The 22895-nt window shown below is 44.4% G+C and overlaps 1 protein-coding gene across 1 annotated transcript in view; it reads left to right on the top strand.

The window, feature by feature from the left end:
* Positions 1–22895, top strand: part of LOC102450389 (EI24 autophagy associated transmembrane protein) — an 84668-nt gene that overhangs the window by 37922 nt on the left and 23851 nt on the right. The window contains exons 4-6 of the mRNA XM_075909260.1: positions 2940–3000; positions 6190–6256; positions 22063–22187. Coding sequence (XP_075765375.1) covers positions 2940–3000; positions 6190–6256; positions 22063–22187 — 253 coding nt within the window. The remainder of the gene's footprint in view (positions 1–2939; positions 3001–6189; positions 6257–22062; positions 22188–22895) is intronic.

Raw genomic sequence — 22895 nt, 5'->3', positions numbered from 1 at the left:
TTGTCATATGGGCAAGTCACCTGTCCATGTCCTTTTTAGGCAAGCTGCCATTACCTCCCAGTCTAAATGTTCACAGAAAATTCCTCTGATGCAGATTGTACTGCTATTCACCTGACTATCTACCCTCCCACAAATAGGTGGGTGAGGCCTATTGATCTTCCAGAAGCAAACATTTGAAATACAAGTACATAGCCTAACATAAGAACAGCCATACTGGGTCAGACAAAAGGTCCATCTAGCCCAGTATCCTGTCTGCCGACAGTGGCCAGCACCAGGTGCCCCAGAGAGGGTGGACCTAAGACAATGATCAAGCGATATGTCTCCTGCTATCCCTCTCCAGCCTCTGACAAACAGAGGCCAAGGACACCATTTTATCCCCTGGCTAATAGCCTTTTATGGACCTAACCTCCATGAAATTATCTAGCTTCTCTTTAAACTCAATTATAGTCCTAGCCTTTACAGCCGCCTCCTGGCAAGGAGTTCCACAGGTTAACTACACGCTGTGTGAAGAACTTTCTTTTATTAGTTTTAAACCTGCTACCCATTAATTTCATTTGGTGTACTCTAGTTCTTCTACTTAGGGAACTAATAAATAACTTTTCTTTATCGGCCCTTTCCACACCACTCATGATTTTATATACCTCTATCATATCCCCCCTCAGCCTCCCCTTTTCTAAACTGAAACGTCCAAGTCTCTTTAACCTCTCCTCATATGGGACCCGTTCCAAACCCCTAATCATATTAGTTGCCCTTTTCTGAACCCTTTCCAAGGCCAAAATATCTTTTTTGAGGTGAGGAGACCACGTCTATACACAGTATTCAAGATGTGGGCGTACCATAGTTTTATACAGGGGCAGTAAGATATTCTGGGTCTTATTTTCTATCCCTTTCCTAATAATTCCTAGCATCCTATTTGCCTTTTTGACCACCGCTGCACTCTGCGTGGAAGTTTTCAGAGAACTGTCCACGATAACTCCAAGATCTCTTTCCTGATTTGTCGTAGCCAAATTAGCCCCCATCATACTGTACGTATAGTTGGGGTTATTTTTCCCGATGTGCATTACTTTACACTTATGCACATTAAATTTCATTTGCCATTTTGTTGCCCAATCACTCAGTTTGGTGAGATCTTCTTGGAGTCTCTCACAGTTTGCTTCTGTCTTGACTATCCTAAACAGTTTTGTATCATCCGCAAAGTTTACTACCTCACTGCTTACCCCTTCCTCCAGATTATTTATGAATAAGTTGAAAAGGATTGGTCCCAGGACTGACCCTTGGGGTACACCACTAGTTACCCCTCTCCAATCTGAAAATTTACCATTTATTCCTACCCTTTGTTTCCTGTCTTTTAACCAGTTCGCAATCCAAGAAAGGACCTTCCCTCTTATCCCATGGCCATGTAATTTACATAAGAGCCTTTGGTGAGGGACCTTGTCAAAGGCTTTCTGAAAATCCAAGTATACTATATCTACTGGATCCCCCTTGTCTGCATGTTTGTTAACCCCATTCAAAGAACTCTAATAGATTAATAAGACATGATTTCCCTTGACAGAAAACATGTTGACTTTTGTCCAACAAATTATGTTCTTCTACATGTTTCACAATTTTATTCTTCACTATTGTTTTGACTAATTAGCCCGGTACTGAAGTTAGACTTACCGGTCTGTAATTGCCAGGATTGCCTCTAGAGCCCTTTTTAAATATTGCCGTCATGTTGGCTACCTTCCAGTCATTAGGTACAGAAGCCGATTTAAAGGATAGGTTACAAACCTCAGATAATAGCTCAGCCTATACTCATAAATGTAAATACAAAAATCATACAAGTACATGAGTAGTATAAAAAATCAGGAAAGCATAACCTTTTAATAGACATGTCACTTAACACACTTTATACAAAATTTGGAGCAAACACCACATTGGGTGCATGTTCATATTGAAAATTGAATGTCACAGACCACAAGCGTCATTTAGTTAAAGTTTTAAATATAGAATGTATCTTTAAAAATAGTTAAATGTAACCTGGGACTGCAGATAAGTTATGCAGTAATTGTATAACTCTATGGATATCTTAACTGTGTATTTCTGTGCCTTTCCAGGTTCAGATATTTAGAGTGAACCTTTAACTTTGAATTTCCTAGATTTCTAATGCTTGTTTTATGAATAATTACAGCATCTTTGTAAAGTCTTTTACTCTAATTTACTACTATATAATCTTAATTTTAATATAATTTCTTCTAGGAATTAACATTAAGTTGAAATGGACTTTCTAATGGACATGATTAGTTTTCTATCAGAGTTAATTAACATGTGTTGCAGAGAGTATATGTCATGAATTTATGTGGTGAATTGTTGAAGTACAGTGCTCCCGACTTTTGCTATATATTTAAGAGGGTTTGTGTGTGTTTGCGTGTGTGGGTACGTCTAGATTACATGGCTCTGTCGACGGAACCATATAAAGTAGTTTACTCGGCATAGTCAAAGAAGCTGTAATTTAAATAATCCCAGCGCCATTAAAATAAAAATGGCCACCGCGCTGTGCCGACGATCAGCTGACCCTCTGCCCTGACCCTTTGACGATCAGTCTGTATCCTCCTTAACCCTCTGCCCTGAATCCTGCTTCCCCCATACCCGACAGTGACTTCTGCACCTACCATGCCTTGCTCTGAGTTCCCTTCTTCCCCCATGCCTCCCAACACCCTATCGTGATTCCTGAGCCCCCAGAAGGACCTGAGCAGCACTAGGTTAATCCTCTAGTCATAAATATTAGAAATAGGTTGGTGTTATACTGGTTTTTTGGAGGTCTCTAGTAGATTCTTATTTAAGATACTGTATAAAAATGGTTCTCAGGGACCTAGGATGCTGGGGGTAATTTGCTTGGAAGAGAAGTAGCTACAGTGATATAATCTCACGTGTGTGTATGTGTGTTTATCACTCTCCAGTGAACCTCGGATAGTAAGCCGGATTTTTCAATGTTGTGCATGGAATGGAGGCGTATTCTGGGTAAGTGGTTTATTTTCCCTAACTTAAAAATTAAACCATGCCACTGCTTCAATGCTTTTATGATTTCATAGATGCTGTGTCAGATTGCTTGTCCTTCTAAGTTGGAAGTCACTATGAATTGAGAGAAACCAGAAGGTTTCCTAAGTTTTGCAATTTTATGTTACGGGGACCCACCTTAAAATAGATAATAGAACTATTGCATTGCCTGAGCAAATCACTATATTAATCTGGAATCTGTTTCTCAAGTTCCTAATCTGCTTGTTTGCTGATTAGATGACGTCTGCAGTGCTGCTCCACTGAATCAAATATTACATTTATAGAATCAAAGGGTTGGAAGAGACCTCAAGAGGTCATTGAGTCCAAGCCCCTGCTAAAAGCAGGACCAATCTCAACTTAATCATACCAGCCAGGGCTTTGTCAAGATGGAATTTAAAAACCTCTAGGGATGGAGATTCCACCTTTTCCCTTGGTAACTCATTCTAGTGCTCCACCATCCTCTTAATGAAAGTTTTTTCTAATATCCATCCTGAACCTCTCCCACTACAACATGAGACCATTGCTCCTCATTCTGAGAACAGCCTCCCTCTATCCTCTTTGGAACCCTTCCCTTAAGATAGTTGAAAGGTGCTATAAAATTCTCCTCACTCTTCTGTAGACTAAATGGCTGTGTCTAGACTACATGCCTCTGTCGGCAGAGGCATGTAGATTAGACAGATCAGCAAAGGCAAATGAAGCTGCGATTTAAATGATCGCGGCTTCATTTACATTTACATGGCTGCCGCGCTGAGCCGACAAACAGCTGATCAGCTGTTTGTCGGCTCGCGTGCTAGTCTGGACGTTCCCCCTGTCGACATCAAAGCCCTTTGTCGGCAGCCCCGTTATTCCTCGTGAATGAGGTTTACCGAGGCTGCCGACAAAGGGCTTTGATGTCGACAGGGGGAACATCCAGACTAGCGCGCGAGCCGACAAACAGCTGATCAGCTGTTTGTCGGCTCAGCGCGGCAGCCATGTAAATGTAAATGAAGCCGCGATCATTTAAATCGCAGCTTCATTTGCCTTTGCTGAACAAACAAATCTATATGCCTCTGCTGACAGAGGCATGTAGTTTAGACGTACCCAATAAGCCCAAATCCCTCAGCCTCTTTTCATAAATCGTGCGCTCCAGCCCCCTAATCATTTTTGTTGCCCTCTGCTGGACTTTCTACAGTGCATCCACATCCTTTCTGTAATGGGGGGCAGAATTGGATACTTTACTCCAGATGTGGCCTCACCAGAGCTGAATACTGGGGAATAATCATTTCCCTTGATCTGCTGGCAGTGCTCCTACTAATGCATCCCAATATGCCATTAGCCTTCTTGGTTACAAGGGCATACTGTTGACTCATATCCAACTTCTCATCCACTTTAATCCCCAGGTCTATTTTTTACTATCTACTGCTTTGCTGGTTGTTTCCTAGCCTGTAGCAGTGCTTGGGAATCATCTGTCCTTACTGCAGGACTCTGCGCTTGACCTTGTTTAACTTCATCAGATTTCTTTTGGCCCAATCCTCCAATTTGTTTAGGTCAGTCTAGATCCTATCCCTACCCTCCAGCATATCTACCTCTCTCCATAGCTTAGTATCATCTGTGAACTTGATGAGGATGCAATCTATCCCCTCCTTCAGGTCATTAATAAAGATGTTGAACAAATCTTGCCCTAGAACTGATTCTTGGGATACTGTGCTTGATACCGATCGCCAACCAGACATCAAGCCATTGATCAATACCCATTAAACCTGACCATCTAGCCCAAGGCTACTTAACATGTGGACCGTGGCCTGTTTGTTTGTGGCCCATAGTGCGGTTTGGGTTTATGCGGCGCCAAAACAAAAAAGTAGTCAATATTCAGTAGTCTTCTATTGATAAGTGTTTTAGAAGTTAAATCCCTAGACTGTCATTGCTCATTAAAAGTGCTGTCATTATGGGTGGAAATCAGGTAAATATTGCATTTTATTAATATCAGCAGAACTTACTTAAACAGGGCATGCGTTGTGTAGTCTTGTCTTTGTATTCATTTCCATCAGTGTGAAAGAAGCTATTTGCATATATTTGTATATGCAACCACACTTAAGTTGTGGCCCTTGGCATGTGCTGTGAGTATCATTGTGGCCCCCAGGGCTTCCAAAGTTGAGAAGCCTTGATCTAGCTTGTTTTCTATCTATCGTATAGTCCATTCATCCAAACCATGCATCTTTAACTCTTTGGCAAGTATACTGTGGGAGACGGTATCAAAAGCTTTGCTAAAGTCAAGGTATATTACGTTCACTGCCTTCCCCATATCCCCAAAACCACTTACCTCGTCATAAAAGGCAGTCGGTTGGTCAGTAATGATTTGCCCTTGGTGAATTCATGTTGACTATTCCTCATCACTTTCCTATCCTTCAAGTGATTCAAAATGGATTCCTTGAAGATCTCTTCCATGATTTTTCTGGGGACTAAGACAAGGCTGACTGATCTGTAGTTCCCTGGATTCTCCTTCTTCCCTTTTTTAAAGATGAGCACTACAATTCATGTCACCTTTCCTAATACTGTAGTTGTTAATATGTTTAGTAGGGTTTATTCATGATTGTAATGAGTGCTTTGAAGTCTAATAATCACTTGTTTCTCTTCATTGTCCATTAGACTTTGTCATGGTGGGTGACAAATCAACATGGAAATGTTGAAAGGAAGCAGTTCAGTTATATAATCTGGCTGTATTTAAGTAGAGAAGCTATTTTTCAGTGCTCTGCATTGATGGATCATGTTGTTTAATGTTTAACATATGGCTAGCAAGCATTTTGCTATTAAATAGAGAATGTACAATGCCTGCATGAAATACACCTTTAAGTCACCTTTTTATGGATCTTTGTTGCTGTTGATGAGTCCTATCTGAAGTTGAGGTGTTTAGGTGACACATATGCAACAGCCTCTCCGTTTGCCAAAGCCATTCAGCGTAACAATGGCAGGGCAGTCAGACAAAATTATCCTTTTAGTAGGAGTCTTGCAGTAGGTGTATGTATTGAGGCAATTGATTGTCTCATATTTAATCTCTGTAAAGTGCCTGAATATTGAGCTGATAGATAGGGATAAGAGTAATAGAAATGAACATGTAAATGTCATTAACTAAAACCCTTTTATGGTATCCTTATTGACTTTTTCCTTTTCCTTTAGCTAAGTCTCCTCTTGTTTTACCGAGTATTTATGCCTGTACTTCAGTCAGTCACAGCACAGATAATTGGTAAGTACATAATTTGTTTCTCTTGAGTGCTAGGACATCAGATCTCTTCAGCCAATAATTATCTGCAGGGCCCTACTAAATCCATGGTTCATTCTGGTCAGTCTGGCCTGAGAGTTTTGAAATTGGTCAATTTCATAATTTCAGATATAAACACCTGAAATTTCATGGTTTTGTGTGATCATGGGAGTCCCGACCCAAAATGCGGTTGTTAGGGGATTGCACAATTGTTCTAAGGCAGGGTTTCCCAACCTGTGGGTCGCCATTACATTTCAAAGAGTTGCCAGGTGTCTCCCCAGGTGGCTCTTAAGGAGCCATTCATACATTTTTTGAATTGCCCTTGGTCACCAAGTCTTCCTGAATTGTCAAAATGGGTCCCCATATGGGAAAGATTGGGAACCGCGGTTCTCAGCGAATCACAATATGGCCCCCCTCACAGCTTCCTGTAGTTAGTTGGTTTCTGGAGGTGGAGGTAGGTGTAGGGACTGCCCTGAACTCCAGCTAGAGTAGCGGGAAGGAGAGTGGAAGCCCCAAGCCCTGGCTGGAGAAGAGTGGGAGATGGAAACCCTGAGCCTGGGCTGCCCCAAACTTTGGCTGGAACAGCAGGTGAGGGGGGAGGTAGAAGCCCTGAGCCCATGCTTAAGTGGAAAGGAGCAGAAGCCCTGAGCCTGGGCTGCCTCGAGTCCCAGCTGGAGCAAGAAGGGGCAAAAACCCAGAGTCTGGGCTGCTGAGTCCTGGCTGTAAGTGGCAGTGGTGGAGAAGCCCCAAGCCTAGGCTGCCCCAAGTTCAACTAGTACTGCAGAGGGCTGAAGCCCAGATTCCAGGCTGCCCCTGCTGCTGCAGCAGCTGGAATCCGCTGTGGGAAGAATCCACAAGCTCAGTGCCCGGAGCTGCAGCAGGAGTTGCTGTGGGGAAAAAGGAAGGAATGGCAGCCTGGAGCCTGACTCCCAGAAGGGTGTGCCATCCTAATTTCTGTGCTACCTCATGAGGTGGGTCTGATTTTTTTTTTTCCCTCCAGTCATGGTCATGCAAGGGAGGAACAACTGCACAGCTGGACTAACAGCTAGGAGCCCCACTCCCAGCAGTAGGGGAGAACAGATTTCATGGATGAGGGCTGATTTCACAGTCTGTGACATGTATCAGCATCTTTGTAGCAGACTAAGGAGACTGCTCCCACATCCCGCCTCTCCATCCTTGAGTTTTTGCCCTCAATTAAATGCCTGAAGATACTGAGCATGTGCAGGTCCCATTGAATTGAGTGAGGGATGTGAGAGCTCAGTACAGACCGAAATCTGAGTTGAATTGAAAGGGATTTGGATGCTCATGTCCCCATCAAATTAATGGGAATTGGACATCCATATTACTTAGCATCCATATTACTTAAGATGCTTTGAAAATCTCAGCCAGATTTTCTTTCTTTTTTTTCTATTATGAAAACTGATACATCAGCCTATAAAAGCACACCTGGACAAAGTTTAAACAATGTTCCAATGACTTCCTTAGCACAACTGTGTATCAGAAAGATTGATCGACAGTTTAGCTAGCACATGGAGAAGTGGAGAAGACATTTTTTAACCCTATGTTTTAGAAACTAGGTACATAAGAACAACGAGAAGTCCTGTGGCACCTTATAGACTAACAGATTTATTGGAGCATAAGCTTTCGTGGGCAAAGACCCACTTCGTCAGATGCATCTGCTCCAATAAGCTTATGCTCCAATAAATCCGTTAGTCTTTAAGGGCACGTCTAGACTACATGGCTCCGTCAACGGAGCCATGTAGATTTGTTTACTCGGCAAAGGGAAATGAAACGGTGATTTAAATAATCGCCGTGTCATTTAAATTAAAATGGCTGCCGCGTTGTGCTGACCAGCTGTTTGGCAGCACAGCACTGTAGTCTGGATGCTCTGCGGTCGGCATCAAAGGCATTTGTCGACCTCCCCGGTAAACCTCATCCCACGAGGCATAACGGGGAGGTCGACAAATGCCTTTGATGCTGACCGCAGAGCGTTCAGACTACAGTGCTGTGCCGCCAAACAGCTGGTCAGCACAACGCGGCAGCCATTTTAATTTAAATGACACGGCGATTATTTAAATCGTGCCCCAAGGAGCCACAGGACTTCTCTTTGTTCTTGCAGATTCAGACTAACACGGCTACCCCTCTGATACTAGTTACATAAGAACATCCATATTGGGTCAGACCAAAGGTTCATCTAGCTCTCAGTATCCTGTCTTCTGACAGTGGCCAGTGCCGGGTGCCTCAGAAGGAATGAACAGAACGGTTAATCAAGTGATCCATTTCCAACTTCCCAGTTATTTTTTATCCATATAGAAATCTTGCTTCTGTTTGTAATTACTCTTCATTTAAATACTCTTCACAGTGAAGCTCATCAGAAACTGTACACCTTTCTCTTTATTAGGGATCTAGCTTCATAGCATTTGCAGTATGTAACATAGAAAGTTATCATTAGATATGGGATGCGTTGTTTAATTGGCGTGTTCTCTTACCCAGACAGTGAAGTCTAAAGTTGTTGACACTTCTTACCTCAGACAGTTCATTTTATATTTTGGAAGAGACCTTATTTAAATGCACAGTGCTTCTATGTTAAGAGGCCTGGACTGGAAATGCTAAGTGTTACTATTTACATTAACAGGAACAGTCTCTACTCATTTTCATAGTCCTCAGATTCTTCTTAAACCCATAGAAATTAAGTCTTAATACTGAAAACAAATGTAGAATCCAACATGTTAAAACTCAGTGCATGGGAATAGTAATATGTATTGAACCTTGGGGGTGAATGCCAACAGGAGCAGGGATCTGCTTCTAACTGTGCTGTTTGTTAGCAGTTTGACACAGTCACATTGCTTCTAGTTTTCTGTCATATGAGGAGGAGCTTCAGCATAGGTCCAGAACAGTCACAGAAATGTCCAATAATTGCTGACTTGTGGCAAGCTAGAAGCAATACTTCCAAGTGTTTTTGGTTTCAGAGAACACTGAAAATTCAGGAAAAACTGAGTGAGTTGTTCTCCAGTAATACAGACACACAAACTCTCCGACTGTCTGATCAAATAATGTACTTCTACCTTTCGGGGAAGAAAGAGAGATATAGTGCATGATATTGACTGTGTTTAATTTTTGGGAGATCTTCTAATGTTACAGTGATGGTTGCCATAAAAGTACAGCTGCTCCCCGAGTTACGAACAAGTTATGGACCAACACTTGGTCCGTAACTTGAAATGTTCGTAACTTGGATCCCATAGAGTTACATGGCGACCGCGCTGTTTGTAAGCGCGGATCGCCGTTCATAACTCGGATCCACATTTACGACCGCTTTGGTCGTAAGTGGAGGTGGTCGTAACTCGGGGAGTGGCTGTATTGTGACAGGCCATACGGCTGCAGGAAGGTCCTGGAAGATGACTATATTAGCCCTAGAATGTTAAAGGCCCTTTTTCATATCAGCTGAGAAGGGGTTACCTCAGGTCAATACCTGAATTCAATTAAGGGCTGCTTGTGGCCTTCAAAAACCACTCCTCTCAAGGTGGAGAGATAAAAAGACAAGCTGCTAACAGGCTCGTGGAAGCAGGGAAATAAGTTGCTCCAGGGTGAGAGGTTGTAGGGGAGACAACTACACTAGAGTGCCTGCTAAGGGAACGACTGATACCCCATGGCAGCCAAGAGGACGATACCTTGCCCCAGCAATGGGGCGAAGTGAAAGTTCTTCTTTGAGTGATGTCCCGAAGGTGCTCCACTATAGGTGCGGGTCTCCCGGAGTCGCAGATCGGAGCCTTGCAAAACAGTTTCTCCCATTGAGCTGAGTATGCGCAGGAGGCTCCTTGTGTCTCTCCCACCCGAGTGTGTAACTTGCAGGGCTCAACCCCTCCATTTCAGTTCCTCTTTAACCACCCTCGTCAGCGGACGGAGCTTCAACATCTCCCTCTCAGCCTATTACCTCATGTAGTGCTTCACACTACATTACACTTAGACAGTTATCTTTATTACTTTTATAATAGTTAGCTCAATAGTTCATTAAGAGTTTCTCTCATTTAATTTACCAAAAAGGAAAAAAAAAAAAGAGGGAGAGAAGAGTTTCTTCCTTCCGGGGATCTGAATGCGGCTTTGCTGCTCAGGGGCAGCACGTTTCGGATTTCTACCGGCTCTTCCCTGTTCTCGAAAGAAAGAAGGAAAACAAACTAAAACGAAAGGAAATAAATAAGTATCACAGATAATTTAATGTGTGGGGCTCCTCGAGCTTCAAAAAATACAAGGAGTGTAAAGCCTATGCCAGTATCCGATAGCCACTCACTATGCATATGGTGCTTGGGGGAAACCCATGTACCACAGAAATCATAGAATACTAGGACTGGAAGGGACCTTGAGGTCATCAAGTCCAGTCCCCTGCCCTCATGGCAGGACCAAATGCTGTCTAGACCATCCCTGATAGGCATTTAGCTAACCTACTCTTAAATATCTCCACAGACGGAGATTCCACAACCTCCCTGGGCAATTTATTCCAGTGTTTGACTACCCTGAGAGGAACTTTTTCCTAATGTCCAACCTAAACCTCCCTTGCTGCAGTTTAAGCCCATTGCTTCTTGTTCTATCCCCAGAGGCCAAGATGAACAAGTTTTCTCCCTCCTCCTTATGACACCCTTTTAGATACTTGAAAACTGCTATCATGTCCTCCCTCAATCTTCTCTTTTCTAAACTAAAGAAACCCAATTTTTTCAGCCTTCCTTCATAGGTCATGTTCTCTAGACCTTTAATCATTCTTGTTGCTCTTCTCTGGACCCTCTCCAATTTCTCCATATCTTTCTTGAAATGCGGTGCCCAGAACTGGACACAATACTCCAACTGAGGCCTAACTAGTGCAGAGTAGAGTGGAAGAATGACTTCTCGTGTCTTGTTCACAACACACCTTGTAATGCATCCCAGAATCATGTTTGCTTTTTTTGCAACAGCATCACACTGCTGACTCCTATTCAGCTTGTGGTCCACTATAACCCTTAGATCCTTTTCTGCCATACTCCTTTCTAGACAGTCGCTTCCCATTTTGTATCTGTGAAACTGATTGTTCCTTCCTAAGTGGAGCACTTTGCATTTGTCTTTATTAAACTTCATCCTGTTTACCTCAGACCATTCCTCCAATTTGTCCAGATCATTTTGAATTGTGACCCTATCCTCCAGATTAGTCTCAACCCCTCCCAGCTTGGTATCATCTGCAAACTTAATAAGCATACTTTCTATGCCATTATCTATATCGTTGATGAAGATATTGAACAGAGCCAGTCCCAAAACAGATCCCTGCGGAACCCCACTTGTTATACCTTTCCAGCAGTATTGTGAACCATTAATAACTACTCTCTGAGTACGGTTATCCAGCCAGTTATGCACCCACCATATAGTAGCCCCATCTAAGTTGTATTTGCCTAGTTTATTGATAAGAATATCATGCGAGACTGTATCAAACGCTTTACTGAAGTCTAGGTATACCACATCCACTGCTTCTCCCTTATCCACAAGACTCGTTATCCTATTAAATAAATTAATAAATAAATAATATCCTATTAAATAAATTAATGGAGATTGCTTCTCTCCCAGAACTGGAAGGAACCTTGAAAGGTCACCAGTCCCCTACTTTCACAGCAGGACCAAGTACCATACCTGATGAATTTTTGCACCAAATCCCTAAATGGCCTCTGGAAGGATTGAACTCACAACGCTGGATTTAGCAGGCCAATGCTCAAACCACCAAGCTATCCCTCTTCCCTGATAGCTTAAAGAAAGCTATCAGATTGGTTTGACATGATTTGTTCTTTACAAATCCATGCTGGCTGTTCCCTATCACCTTGCCACCTTCCAAGTGTTTACAGATTATTTCCTTAATTACTTGCTCCATTATCTTCCCTGGCACAGAAGTTAAACTAACTGGTCTGTAGTTTCCTGGGTTGTTCTTATTTCCCTTTTTATAAATGGGCACTATATTTGCCCTTTTCTAGTCTTCTGGAATCTCTCCTGTCTCCCATGATTTTCCAAAGATGATAGCTAGAGGCTCAGATACCTCCTCTATCAGCTCCTTGAGTATTCTAGGATGCATTTCATCAGGCCCTGGTGACTTGCAGGCATCTAACTTTTCTCAGTGATTTTTAACTTGTTCTTTTTTTATTTATCTTCTAAACCTACCCCCTTCCCACTAGCATTCACTATGAGTATGTCTACACTACCCTCCTAGTTCGAACTAGGAGGGTAATGTAGGCATACCGCACTTGCAAATGAAGCCCGGGATTTGAATTTCCCGGGCTTCATTTACATAAGCGGGGAGCCGCCATTTTTAAAACCCCGCTGGTTCGAACCCCTTGCAGTGCGCCTACACGGGGCACGAACTAGGTAGTTCGAACTAGGCTTCCTAGTTCGAGCTACCGTTACTCCTCATTTCACAAAAAGTCGTGGTGCCACAAGGAAAGTCGGCTTGCTCAGTTAAAGCAGCACCAGCTCCAACAGTGCCATGTTTCGCCACACCCATGCTGATGGTGTACCCATAACTGAGGCAGGAAGCAGCCGACACACCACAATCAGTGGCTGATAATCTAAGCTGGCTCCAGCACACGTGCCCCCCTTCTATCACCTGCAATGTCCTCAGCTCGTGGCTCTCCTCAAATACTAAAATCTCCAGAACAGTCTCACCATGGTCCTTTACCTGATGATAACCAGATGACCACATATTCCTCACGACATGCATCACCAACAGGGTCACGCTCATACCTCGACAACTGCCTGATAAAAGGGGTTTCATGCGATGAAACCACCTCCATGATAAATATAACAAGAGCTCTCCTTACTCGTCTAGGCCTACTAATCAATGAACAGAAATCAACACTGCGCACAGTCCAAGGCATAGAAGTTATAGGTGCCCGCCTAGACTCGATCTTGGCCTGTGCATACTTACCTCAACAACGCTTCATAGCTATACAAGACCTCATAAACACAATATCCATGACCCTTTCTACCACGATACTCATGTGTCTCCGACTGATGGGGCATATGGCCGCAACGACTTACATGGTCTGTCTTATAAGTCTTCACTTCCATTGCTTTCAACTATGGATAGCAACCGTGTACATTCCATCTCGACACTCTAGAAATGAGAGTTATCGTACCTCCAGACATTCTCACATCTCTAAGATGGTGGACATTAGCGGACAGTCTCCTGGCAGGGGTCCTATTCCATCAAGCCAGGCCCATGCTACAAATTACCACAGATGCATCTCTCCTGGGCTGTAGAGCCCACATGAACGACCAATTGGTCCAAGGCAAATGGTCTCCTCACAAGATATCATTGCACATCAACCTACTGGAGGTGAGGGCAGTAAGAAATGCATGTGCACATTTTGTGCCCAAAATTGTCAACCGTAGAGTTTGAATCCTTACAGACAACATCTGCACTATAGTTTATATAAACAGGCAAGGCGGTGCCTGCTCCTGTTCCCTATGTGCAGAGGCCATTGGCCTATGGAATTGGTGCATCCATAACCAGGTTTCACTCACAGCATCTTACCTACCTGGGGCCAGCAGTGTCACAATGGACTCCTTGAGCCGCAACTTCTCCGTGGACCACGAATGGGAACTACATCTAGAGGTCACCAACTCACTATTCTACAAATGAGGGAGGCCATCAATAGACCTCTTCGCTTCTTCCCAAAATACAAAATGCCCCCAATTCTGTTCCTGAGTGGGACTTGGCAAACAGTCCCTAGGTGATGCATTTCTGATCAAATGAACAGCTCCTCTGCATTATGTTTTTCCCTCCATACCGCTTATTCCCAGAGTCCTACACAAGCTCTGCACAGACTGCATGTGTGTCATCCTCATAGCCCCATCGTAGTCGTGCTAGACCTGGTCTCCATACCTCCACAAGCTAGCGGTTCAACCTCCTTACTGACTGCCACGCTGATGCAACCTTCTCTCCCAGAACCATGGGAAGATGTTGCATCCACAACTCAGTACTCTTCATCTCCAGGTGTGGCTACTCTATGGTTCACAGAATTAGAAGACCAGTGTTCTCAGACGGTGAAAGACATTCTCCTTCATAGCAGGAGACCATCTACACGAAAGACTTACATGCAAAAATGTAAGTCTGCTTTTCTCAGTGGTGTCAGAGGACTGAGAGAGAACCATGGATGTCCCCACTGAACACCATCCTAGACTACATCCTAAATCCTACACCCCATTTGATGGTTTCTCCATATCTGCATATCCTATCACCAAAAGGTTCCTTAAGAGCCTCCACAACATATTCCCACCCGATAGGACCCCACCTCCCTTATGGGACTTGAATCTTGTTCTGGATTATTTGACCAGGCCCCCTTTTGAACAGTTGGCCACTGTTGTACTACCCTTCCTCTTTATGAAAGTCTGCTTTTTACTAGCTGTCACTTCAGTAAGGAGAGTAGGAAAACTTGGGGCCCTTATGGCGGAACCCCCATACTCAGTTTTTACAAAAGACAGTGTCACACTGAGACCTCATCCAGCATTTTTACCAAAAGTCTGTACACCATTCCATGTGAATGAACCCATTGTGTTACCTACCTTTTTCTCAAAGCCCCATGCCTCACCGCAAGATGCTACCCTACAGACTCTTAATATCCGACGAGCATTGGCCTTCTTTCTGGAAAGAACATGAGCATTTCGTAAATCTCAAAGACTTTTTATATCCATCGTGGAATGCTCAAAATGGACACCCATTTCATCCTAGCATATCTCAAAGTAGATATCGACATGCATAGTTAAGTGTCATACCCTGTTGGCCATTACAACATCTACCATGAGCACATTCTACTTGGGCTACAGCTGCTTCCATGGCTTTCTTGGACAACGTTACGCTAATAGACATTTATCGAGCTGTGACACGGTCATCAGACCACACTTTTGCTAAACATTATGCCATATTACTTCAACTCGCTTCTGATTCAGCGGTAGCTACCACAGTTTTATCCACCACTGCCAGACTGAGACTCCAACTCCCTTCATCCAGATTGAATATTGATCTATAGTCACCTACAGTGGAGCATCTGTAGGGACATCACTCAAAGAAGAAAAGGAAGTTACTCACTTTGTGCAGTAACAACTGTTCCTCAAGATGTGGGTGCTCCACAGCCCTCCCTTCCTCCCCTCCGCTCGGAGTCTTATTTACTCAGGCATAGACAAAGAACTGAGAGCGAGCAACACACTTGGGTGGGAGCGATGGGAGATGCCTCCTGTGCATGTGTGGCTCAGTGGGGGAAACTGCTGTACAAGGCTCCGATCTGCAACTCCAGGTGACCTGTCACCTACAGTGGAGCACCCATGGGGACACACACACTCCTTTGTACCCAGCTGGGTTGTTGTTTGAGGTTCTTTCCTTTTTTTGTTTGGTGGAGGATCACCCCTTAGGCTGACCCCCAGGCCTACCCTGAAAATACAACCAAGAGAACACAGGAGGAGGAAAGCAAACTCTGCTTGAGTAGGGCCGATTACTTCAGGTCTGCCATTGCCTGAGGGGAAAGCGCTAAGGCTGGTGTGAGAAAAGAGATGTCCTGCTACAGTACTTACCCAGGCAAATCTTTTACCTTTACCCTATGTCTTCTGACCTGTCTTTCCCATCCACTAGTTCTCTTCTGTTTAATACTATCCTACCTTCTTTTTTTCTTGCTTTCTCTCCCCCCCCCCCACATCTTTGTTCATCTCCTTTCCCTTTTGCTGTCACTGTCTCTTGCCTTACTCCATTCTGTCATTATACTCTTATGTCTGTCCTTCTCTACCTGCTACTGGGTGCACTCTTATCCACTGTTCAGGTGTCTGATCTCTCATGATATATATGCTGTAACTGTTATTTCTTAAAGTTCAGTCAGAGCAAGGAATAGAATGCTGATTAGAATGAGCACTCGAGGAGCAGATAAGTCAAGGAATCTCACTATAAGTATCAGAAACCCAGAGAGTTAGCCATCAAAATGAAAGAGAACCCCATCTTTTTTTCTGGGACTTTCATCTCTTCAAAGCCAAGCCACACAGCTTTGATAATATCCGTTCAAAATAGTACTGAGGAATAGGCAAGATCTTCCCATGTGTCTATTGCACAACTTTTTAATTATGAAATGCTTTCTCTTCCCATCCACTTACGTTTTCCACAAATAAATGACAAATCCAGAAACCTTATCCCTAATGTTGGAAGAAGCAACTATATTCTTGCTTATAACACAAGAAATTGAAAGCCGTTGCTTTTGAACTAGCAGCCTCAAAGCATATGTTCCCTTAGGATTAACCACTGATTTCTTATGGAAGTACTGCTGCTAGGGTATTATTTGAAAAGGGGTCTGTAAAGAAGGTTAGGAGGAAATGGCCCTTCCTGGTTTTATATGTGCCCTGGTCTACACTAGTTTAGGTCGAATTTAGCCACATAAGGTCAATTTTCTAAACAATGAGTCCACACTACTAAGCCCATTCCGTTGACTTTAAGAGCTGCTGAAGTTGATTTTGAAAAGCAGGAGCTTTCCATAAGGAGTAATGCAAAATTCAACCATGCATGGCTGAATTTACAGTAGTGTTGATCCAGCATTGAGAAAGTCAGTGTTCTTGACCTCTGGGACACTGTGATCACTCTGGACAGAACTAGTGACTGCTGCTCTCCAGGTGAACAGGAAAAGCTCCAGGAAAGTTTGAATTTCATTTCCTGTGGCCAGCGTTGTGAGCACACCTGAGCAGCACACATAGCCATGAGTTCAAGTTCCATGATCTTCAGTTCCCAAGGGTGCAGAAGAGCACCATCATAGAGTATGAAGGAAACCTTGGACCTCATCAAGGCATGGGGAGAGGAATCGATTCTCTCGGAGCTCCGAACCAGCAAAAGAAACACTGATATTTATGGAAAGATGGCAAAAACCATGGTGTAGAGAGGATATGCCAGGGACATCCAGCAGTGCCATGTTAAAATAAAGGAGCTGAGGCAGTCCTATCACAAGACAAAGGAGACAAACAGACGTTCTGGTGCATCGCTGCCAGCATGCTGCTTCTACGACGAGCAGCATGCTATCCTGTGGGTGACCCAACGAGCTTCCTAAGTCAGACCATGGAATCCTCCCAAGACACTCAGGGCAGCAGCATAGAGGACAACATAAGGGGTGGAGGAGGAGGACGATGATGAGAATGGCCAGCCAGTGAGCAGCAAGAGTCAAGAACTTTTTATAACCTTGGTGTCAGTCCCCTCCTCTCACAATTGGGTACTGATCCCATGAAGGGCACTTCTGGTGAGTTCACTTTTTTTTTTTTGGTACAAGAGGGTTAAGGCAATTGAGTGTGATGTGTTGCACACTCTGTGTGTACAGAGTGCGGGAGGCTCAGAACAGTTTAACGTGTCAGGAGATGGAGCGGGAATCCTCCCTGCATATCTCCATAAAGCTCTCATATTGGAATTCTTTGATCCTGTCACAGGGTTTCTGGGGAGGCCTACCTTATTTTGTCCTTCCCACACCAAGCCACCAGTGAGTGGTCTGGTGTCATTGCAGCACAAAGCATTGTAGCATAAGGTCCATGTTTCTGGCCACATTCATTCAGTATCTGCTTGCAATCACTTTGTGTGATTTAGAGAATACTGATGTCTCACATGGCAACCTGGATGAAGGAGGAGGGGAAGCTATTAACTGCTGCCTTTGCTGCTAGCATGGCTTCAGCCCCTGGCACTCCTTCTTTCCCTTCTGCTCTCCACCCCACAGGCTCCTGTGGGATGGGAAAGTAGCACTCTCCTGAGAAGTGGGGTGTAGTGGACACAGGAGGGAAGCCATGTGACCCACCACCCTGCCCTGCTTACATGAATTGACTCTGTCCCCCCTCCTGCGATATGGGAAAGTAGCACTCTCCCAGGAAGCGGGGTATGATGGACACAGAGCGGGGAAACTATGTGAGCTGCCCTCCTGCCCCCGCACCAGCACAACTAGACCCCATTCCCTCCCTCCCAGCTGCAGGACTGTGGGCTGGCAGGCCCCTTACCATGCCTGCCTTCAAACTATGAGAGTCCAGATGTTCCTTTGAGAACTCTGCTGTGTCCTGCTATACAGTCGCTGCTCTAAAGCATAACTTTGGCCTTGCACAGAACACATCGCCATTTTCTTTAGAGAGACCTTTGCTGAATGTTAACAGATTAGGTTTTAGGCTCCACAATATATCTCCTGTAATGTATGGCCTTTACTTTTCATTGCAGCGGGAATAGCAGGGAGCTCACGGCATACTCCTTCAGGTCCATCAGCTATCTGGCTTGCACAAATCTACAGGCAAAAATGGACATGTTTAAAGAGCAAATGGAGTATAGGAATACACTGCTGGAATAGAGTACAGTGGAGCACCAGGAGAAGAGAGTATGCAGGGAACTGCAATGAAAGCACCAGGAGAATGTCTTTCTGTCCCTGATGGCTATGATGGGGCACATAGCAGTATGTCTGGAGAGCATCCCTCCCCTTGTAGAACAATTTCCCTTCTCACCCAGTTCCATAGCTTCCATCCCCAGGAGCTGTACGACATGGGGGAAGGGGACTCAAAGACGGCTTCTCACATTCAACCTCTGGGGCATTGAAGCAAAAGGTTGTCCTTGCATTTCTTATCACCTGACTTGAGGTCCCCTTTTGTGTGTCTGATATCTTCCCTAAATAAAAATGCATGAATTCTGAACAACAATTTCTTTATTGTTTGTATTGCAGGGGAGGAGTGGGGGATTTCAGGCAAACGCACTGAATGCAGGGGCACCTCATTGAGAGCAAGGTGCATGACTCTCAAAATTGTCCATTCATAAAACTTTTTTCAAAGTCTCCCTGATATGTATTGCCCTGTGCTGTGCTCTCTGCTGTGACCTCATCAGCAGATTCCTAAACTTTCCCTTTATATGCCAAAAAGCACATTCAATCACCATTCTGCACTTGCTCAGCCTGTAGTTGAATTGCTCCTTACTGTGGTCCAGGCTGCCCATGTATGGCTTCATGAGCCATGGGAGCAAGGGGCAGGCTGGGTCACCAAGGATCATTGTTGGCATTTCCACCACTCCAGTTTTAATCTTCCGGTCTGGGGAAAAAAGTTCCAGCTTGCATCTTTCTGAAGAGACAGGAGTTCCTAAAGATGTGTGTGTAATGCAACTTTCCTATCTTACCTTGATGTCAGTGAAATGGCCCTTGTGATCCACCAGCACATGCAGCACCATCAAGAAGTATCCCTTGCAGATTATGTACTCCTTGGCAAGGTGCCAAGCTGGGGATGTGCATTCTGTCTGTTGCCCCACTGTAGTTAGGTAACCCCATCGTGGCAAAGCCTTCCACTGTGGCATCTACGTTTCCCATTCTGCTGCTTGTCAGTCCCCGTAATACACGAGGTTCGAAGGGATGCCGGAAAGGATGAGACCACAACTGGGGGTTTCAAAAAGCACAAACTGATTTTATTTTGATGACGCCAGACAATCATCAGAACAAAAATTAAACAGATTGCCAGACAACACAAAACAATTCCCTGAGGCTTTTCTAAATCACAATAATTCCCAATAACTGCCCAGGAGTTAGGAACAGTTGAATTAACACTGGTATTGTCCATAGGGCTGATTATTTACACAACTTTATACAAGGAAGCAGTAAAAAACCTAAACCACAACTATTTATAAACTAACTTAGTAACTTTTTAGCCACTGTCACTTGACAAGCAATAAGGACAACTAAAAAATCAATCAGGATAGGGATGATGGCGGGGCGGGGGGGGGGGGGGGGGTTATACCAGTTCTGGAGACAGCAGGAACACAAGTACCGGTCACACGCTCATAAACTGTCTCCACTCGGGTCGACCAACTCAGAGTACGCTCAGTAAGACTCGAGAGCGGGGGGTTCAAGGTGTCTGGGTGATCAGTCCAGGTGTTCACTCGATGCGAATCCCCAGTGAGAGAGGGGCTGCCTGCCTGTTTTATTGCCTGTGAACTTATCACCCCATAGGTTGGTTTTTGCTGCAGTGGGTGGAGTAGCAGGCCTGAGCAGAAGTCAGCCCATTGGCTGATCTTTCACTGCAATGGGTGGAGCGAGCAGGGGAAGATTATTAATTTACATGCCCTTATATGGAAAACACTCCACCTCACAGACAGAGCCCCCTATACCAGCCTTAGAGGTATTACAGGCTATGGCTCCCTGCGACGGGCAGCCATTTCTGATGTTCTGTCTCGGACACTGCTCTCTGATTACTTTGGCTAATTGTGTAACAGTAGCCTCTACTGTAGATTTCCTCACTCCGAATTGATTCCCAACTGCTGGTAGCAGTCTGGGGTCACAAGTTTCCATGGGGCAATTGTCACATGCCTCTCCACTGTCAGAGTGGGTCTCATTTGGGTGTCCTTGTGCTTCAGAGCCAGGGAAGGCCATTTGCAGATTTCCATGAAAGAGGTCTTGTACTTTCAGAAGTTTTGCAGACACTGCTGATCATCACATATCGGCAGCACTATGTGGTCCCATCAGTCTGTGCTTGTCTGGCAGCACCAGAATTCGCATTCCACTGCTTCCAGAGAATTGAATGCTGCCGACGTTTCCAATTTTCTAAATTTGTCTGAACAACATGGCCATGGCATCCAGAGATTTGTCCTTATCCTCTTTCTGGAGTGCTGGGCATACACTCTTGACATACTCCACCATTAGGTACGCCAAGGTAGACATTAACATCACAATGCTTTGATGCACATCTGGATTAAGGATGTTAAATTGCGGTTAATTGACTAGTCGAGTAGTTGATGGAATTTCCATCAGCTACTTGACTAGTCAATAGGCACTTCTGCATTCCTTCGTTGAGGACTGGGGACTCCACATTTGATCCTGGGTTCCACACAGCATTTTCCTAGAATCTGGGATCAGCTGGGGAGTTCCCAGCTGACCTCGGGTTCTACGTGATATTTCCCCAGAACATGGGGTTAGCTGGGGAGTCCCCAGCTGACCCCATGCTCCGCGGTGCTTCAGCATTTTAAAGAGGTAGCGCCGCACAACTGAGCCACGGAGCAACCGTGCGGTGGCTGCCCCTTTGAAACGCCACCTTGGAGTTTCAAAGTGGCAGCGCTGCACAGCTGATCCTCGGCTCAGTTGCGAGGCACTGCCACTTTGAAGTACCCCTTCTTCCCCCCCCTCCTTTGCTGCCTCTGTTTGGTAGCAAGGGGAGGGGGGAATCGACTACTCGACTAGTCAACTAGTCCTTAACATCCTTAATCAGGATTTGCGGGGAGAGGGAGGAAGAAGGGGAAGCTCGTGCTGCTATGGCATCTATGTGGGTAATCGAGGCCTAAAAGGGTGCAAAAACATTGTTTCCCATTGATCTCAAGCAAGGGGGAATAGATGAGTGCATTATGGGATGCTGAAGACATGAACCCAGAACCATCCGCTACACGGTTTTGGTCCCAGTGTGCACTGGGAGCATAATCCAGAATGCAAAATGGCACAGGCACTGGGATAGCTACCTACAGTGAAACGCTTTCAAAGTTGATGGCATTCTCTCTACAGGGGATGCGCTATTTCAAATACGTTGAATTCTTGTACACAGCAGGAACATGGACCTTCAAGTTGACAAAATAAGGTGGTAAGAAATTGACCTTAATAAATTCAACCTTATCTTGTTGAGTAGACAAGGCCTGACTCCCTTTTTAGTAAGACCAGAATATCAATCACATCTGTACTAAGGAGACTGCTGTTTGCTATTTTTCCATTAAAACTATGGATAGTGCGGTCTGAAATGCAGAGAATCTTATGTGCATGTTGCTGATGGGAAACTTTATTCTTATTTTAAAGGTGATCCCTCACTACATGGTGATGTCTGGTCTTGGCTGGAATTTATCCTCACCTCTATTTTCAGTGCCCTTTGGGTCCTTCCTCTGTTTGTGCTCAGTAAAGTTGTCAATGCCATCTGGTTTCAGGTAGGTGAGGATGATGAGAAACAACCCTCATTACTATGGGAGCAGAAGTTCACATTAAACCAGTGACATAGTATATGCTGTGTTACGGGTGGCTTACTTAAGACCATAATGCAAGAGTACACCACATTGCCTACTTTATTTTTTAGTATGAAGGGTGACCAGTCAGACTGAGATGAGACATTGCATGCTGGAACATGTAGTCTCCACAGACTGGTACCTCTGTTATAAATGAGCCATAACCTGCTTTCTTTCATGTCTATTTGAGAAAGCCTTCTGGCTCAAACAAGCTGCTAGTGTGGCCCTTATTTGGACAGAGTTTTGACAGCCATATGCTCTAATATGAATAATTCCAAGAAAGGAACTTTATTACACAGAGGTTATTGTTCTAGATGTGGTGATTGACTTGGCATTGTGATAGTTGCTTATGATGGCAGGTCCACTATGGAATGTATGCATTGTGTTTCATGTTGATTGGGACATAGTTTTCAGGGAGATCAAAACTGCATGGGGTTGTGATTACAGAAAAGGACTGAGAGTTGGGAGACCTGAGTTCTTCTCTGTTCTGCCAGTGTCTTACTGCATGACTTTGGATTCTGTGCCTCAGTTTCTCCATTTGTGGCAATGGGATTAACAATACATAGGTTTCCAAAATTCTCTGACCCCTTGAATGAAAAGTGCAAACCCTTCTAGCTAAAGCTATTACTGCAT

This window comes from Pelodiscus sinensis, chromosome 26 (genome assembly GCF_049634645.1).
Source record: "Pelodiscus sinensis isolate JC-2024 chromosome 26, ASM4963464v1, whole genome shotgun sequence".
NCBI lineage: Eukaryota > Metazoa > Chordata > Testudines > Trionychidae > Pelodiscus > Pelodiscus sinensis.
The sequence above is the reverse complement of the archived record's forward strand: the minus strand, read 5'-3'. Positions and strand labels throughout refer to the sequence as shown.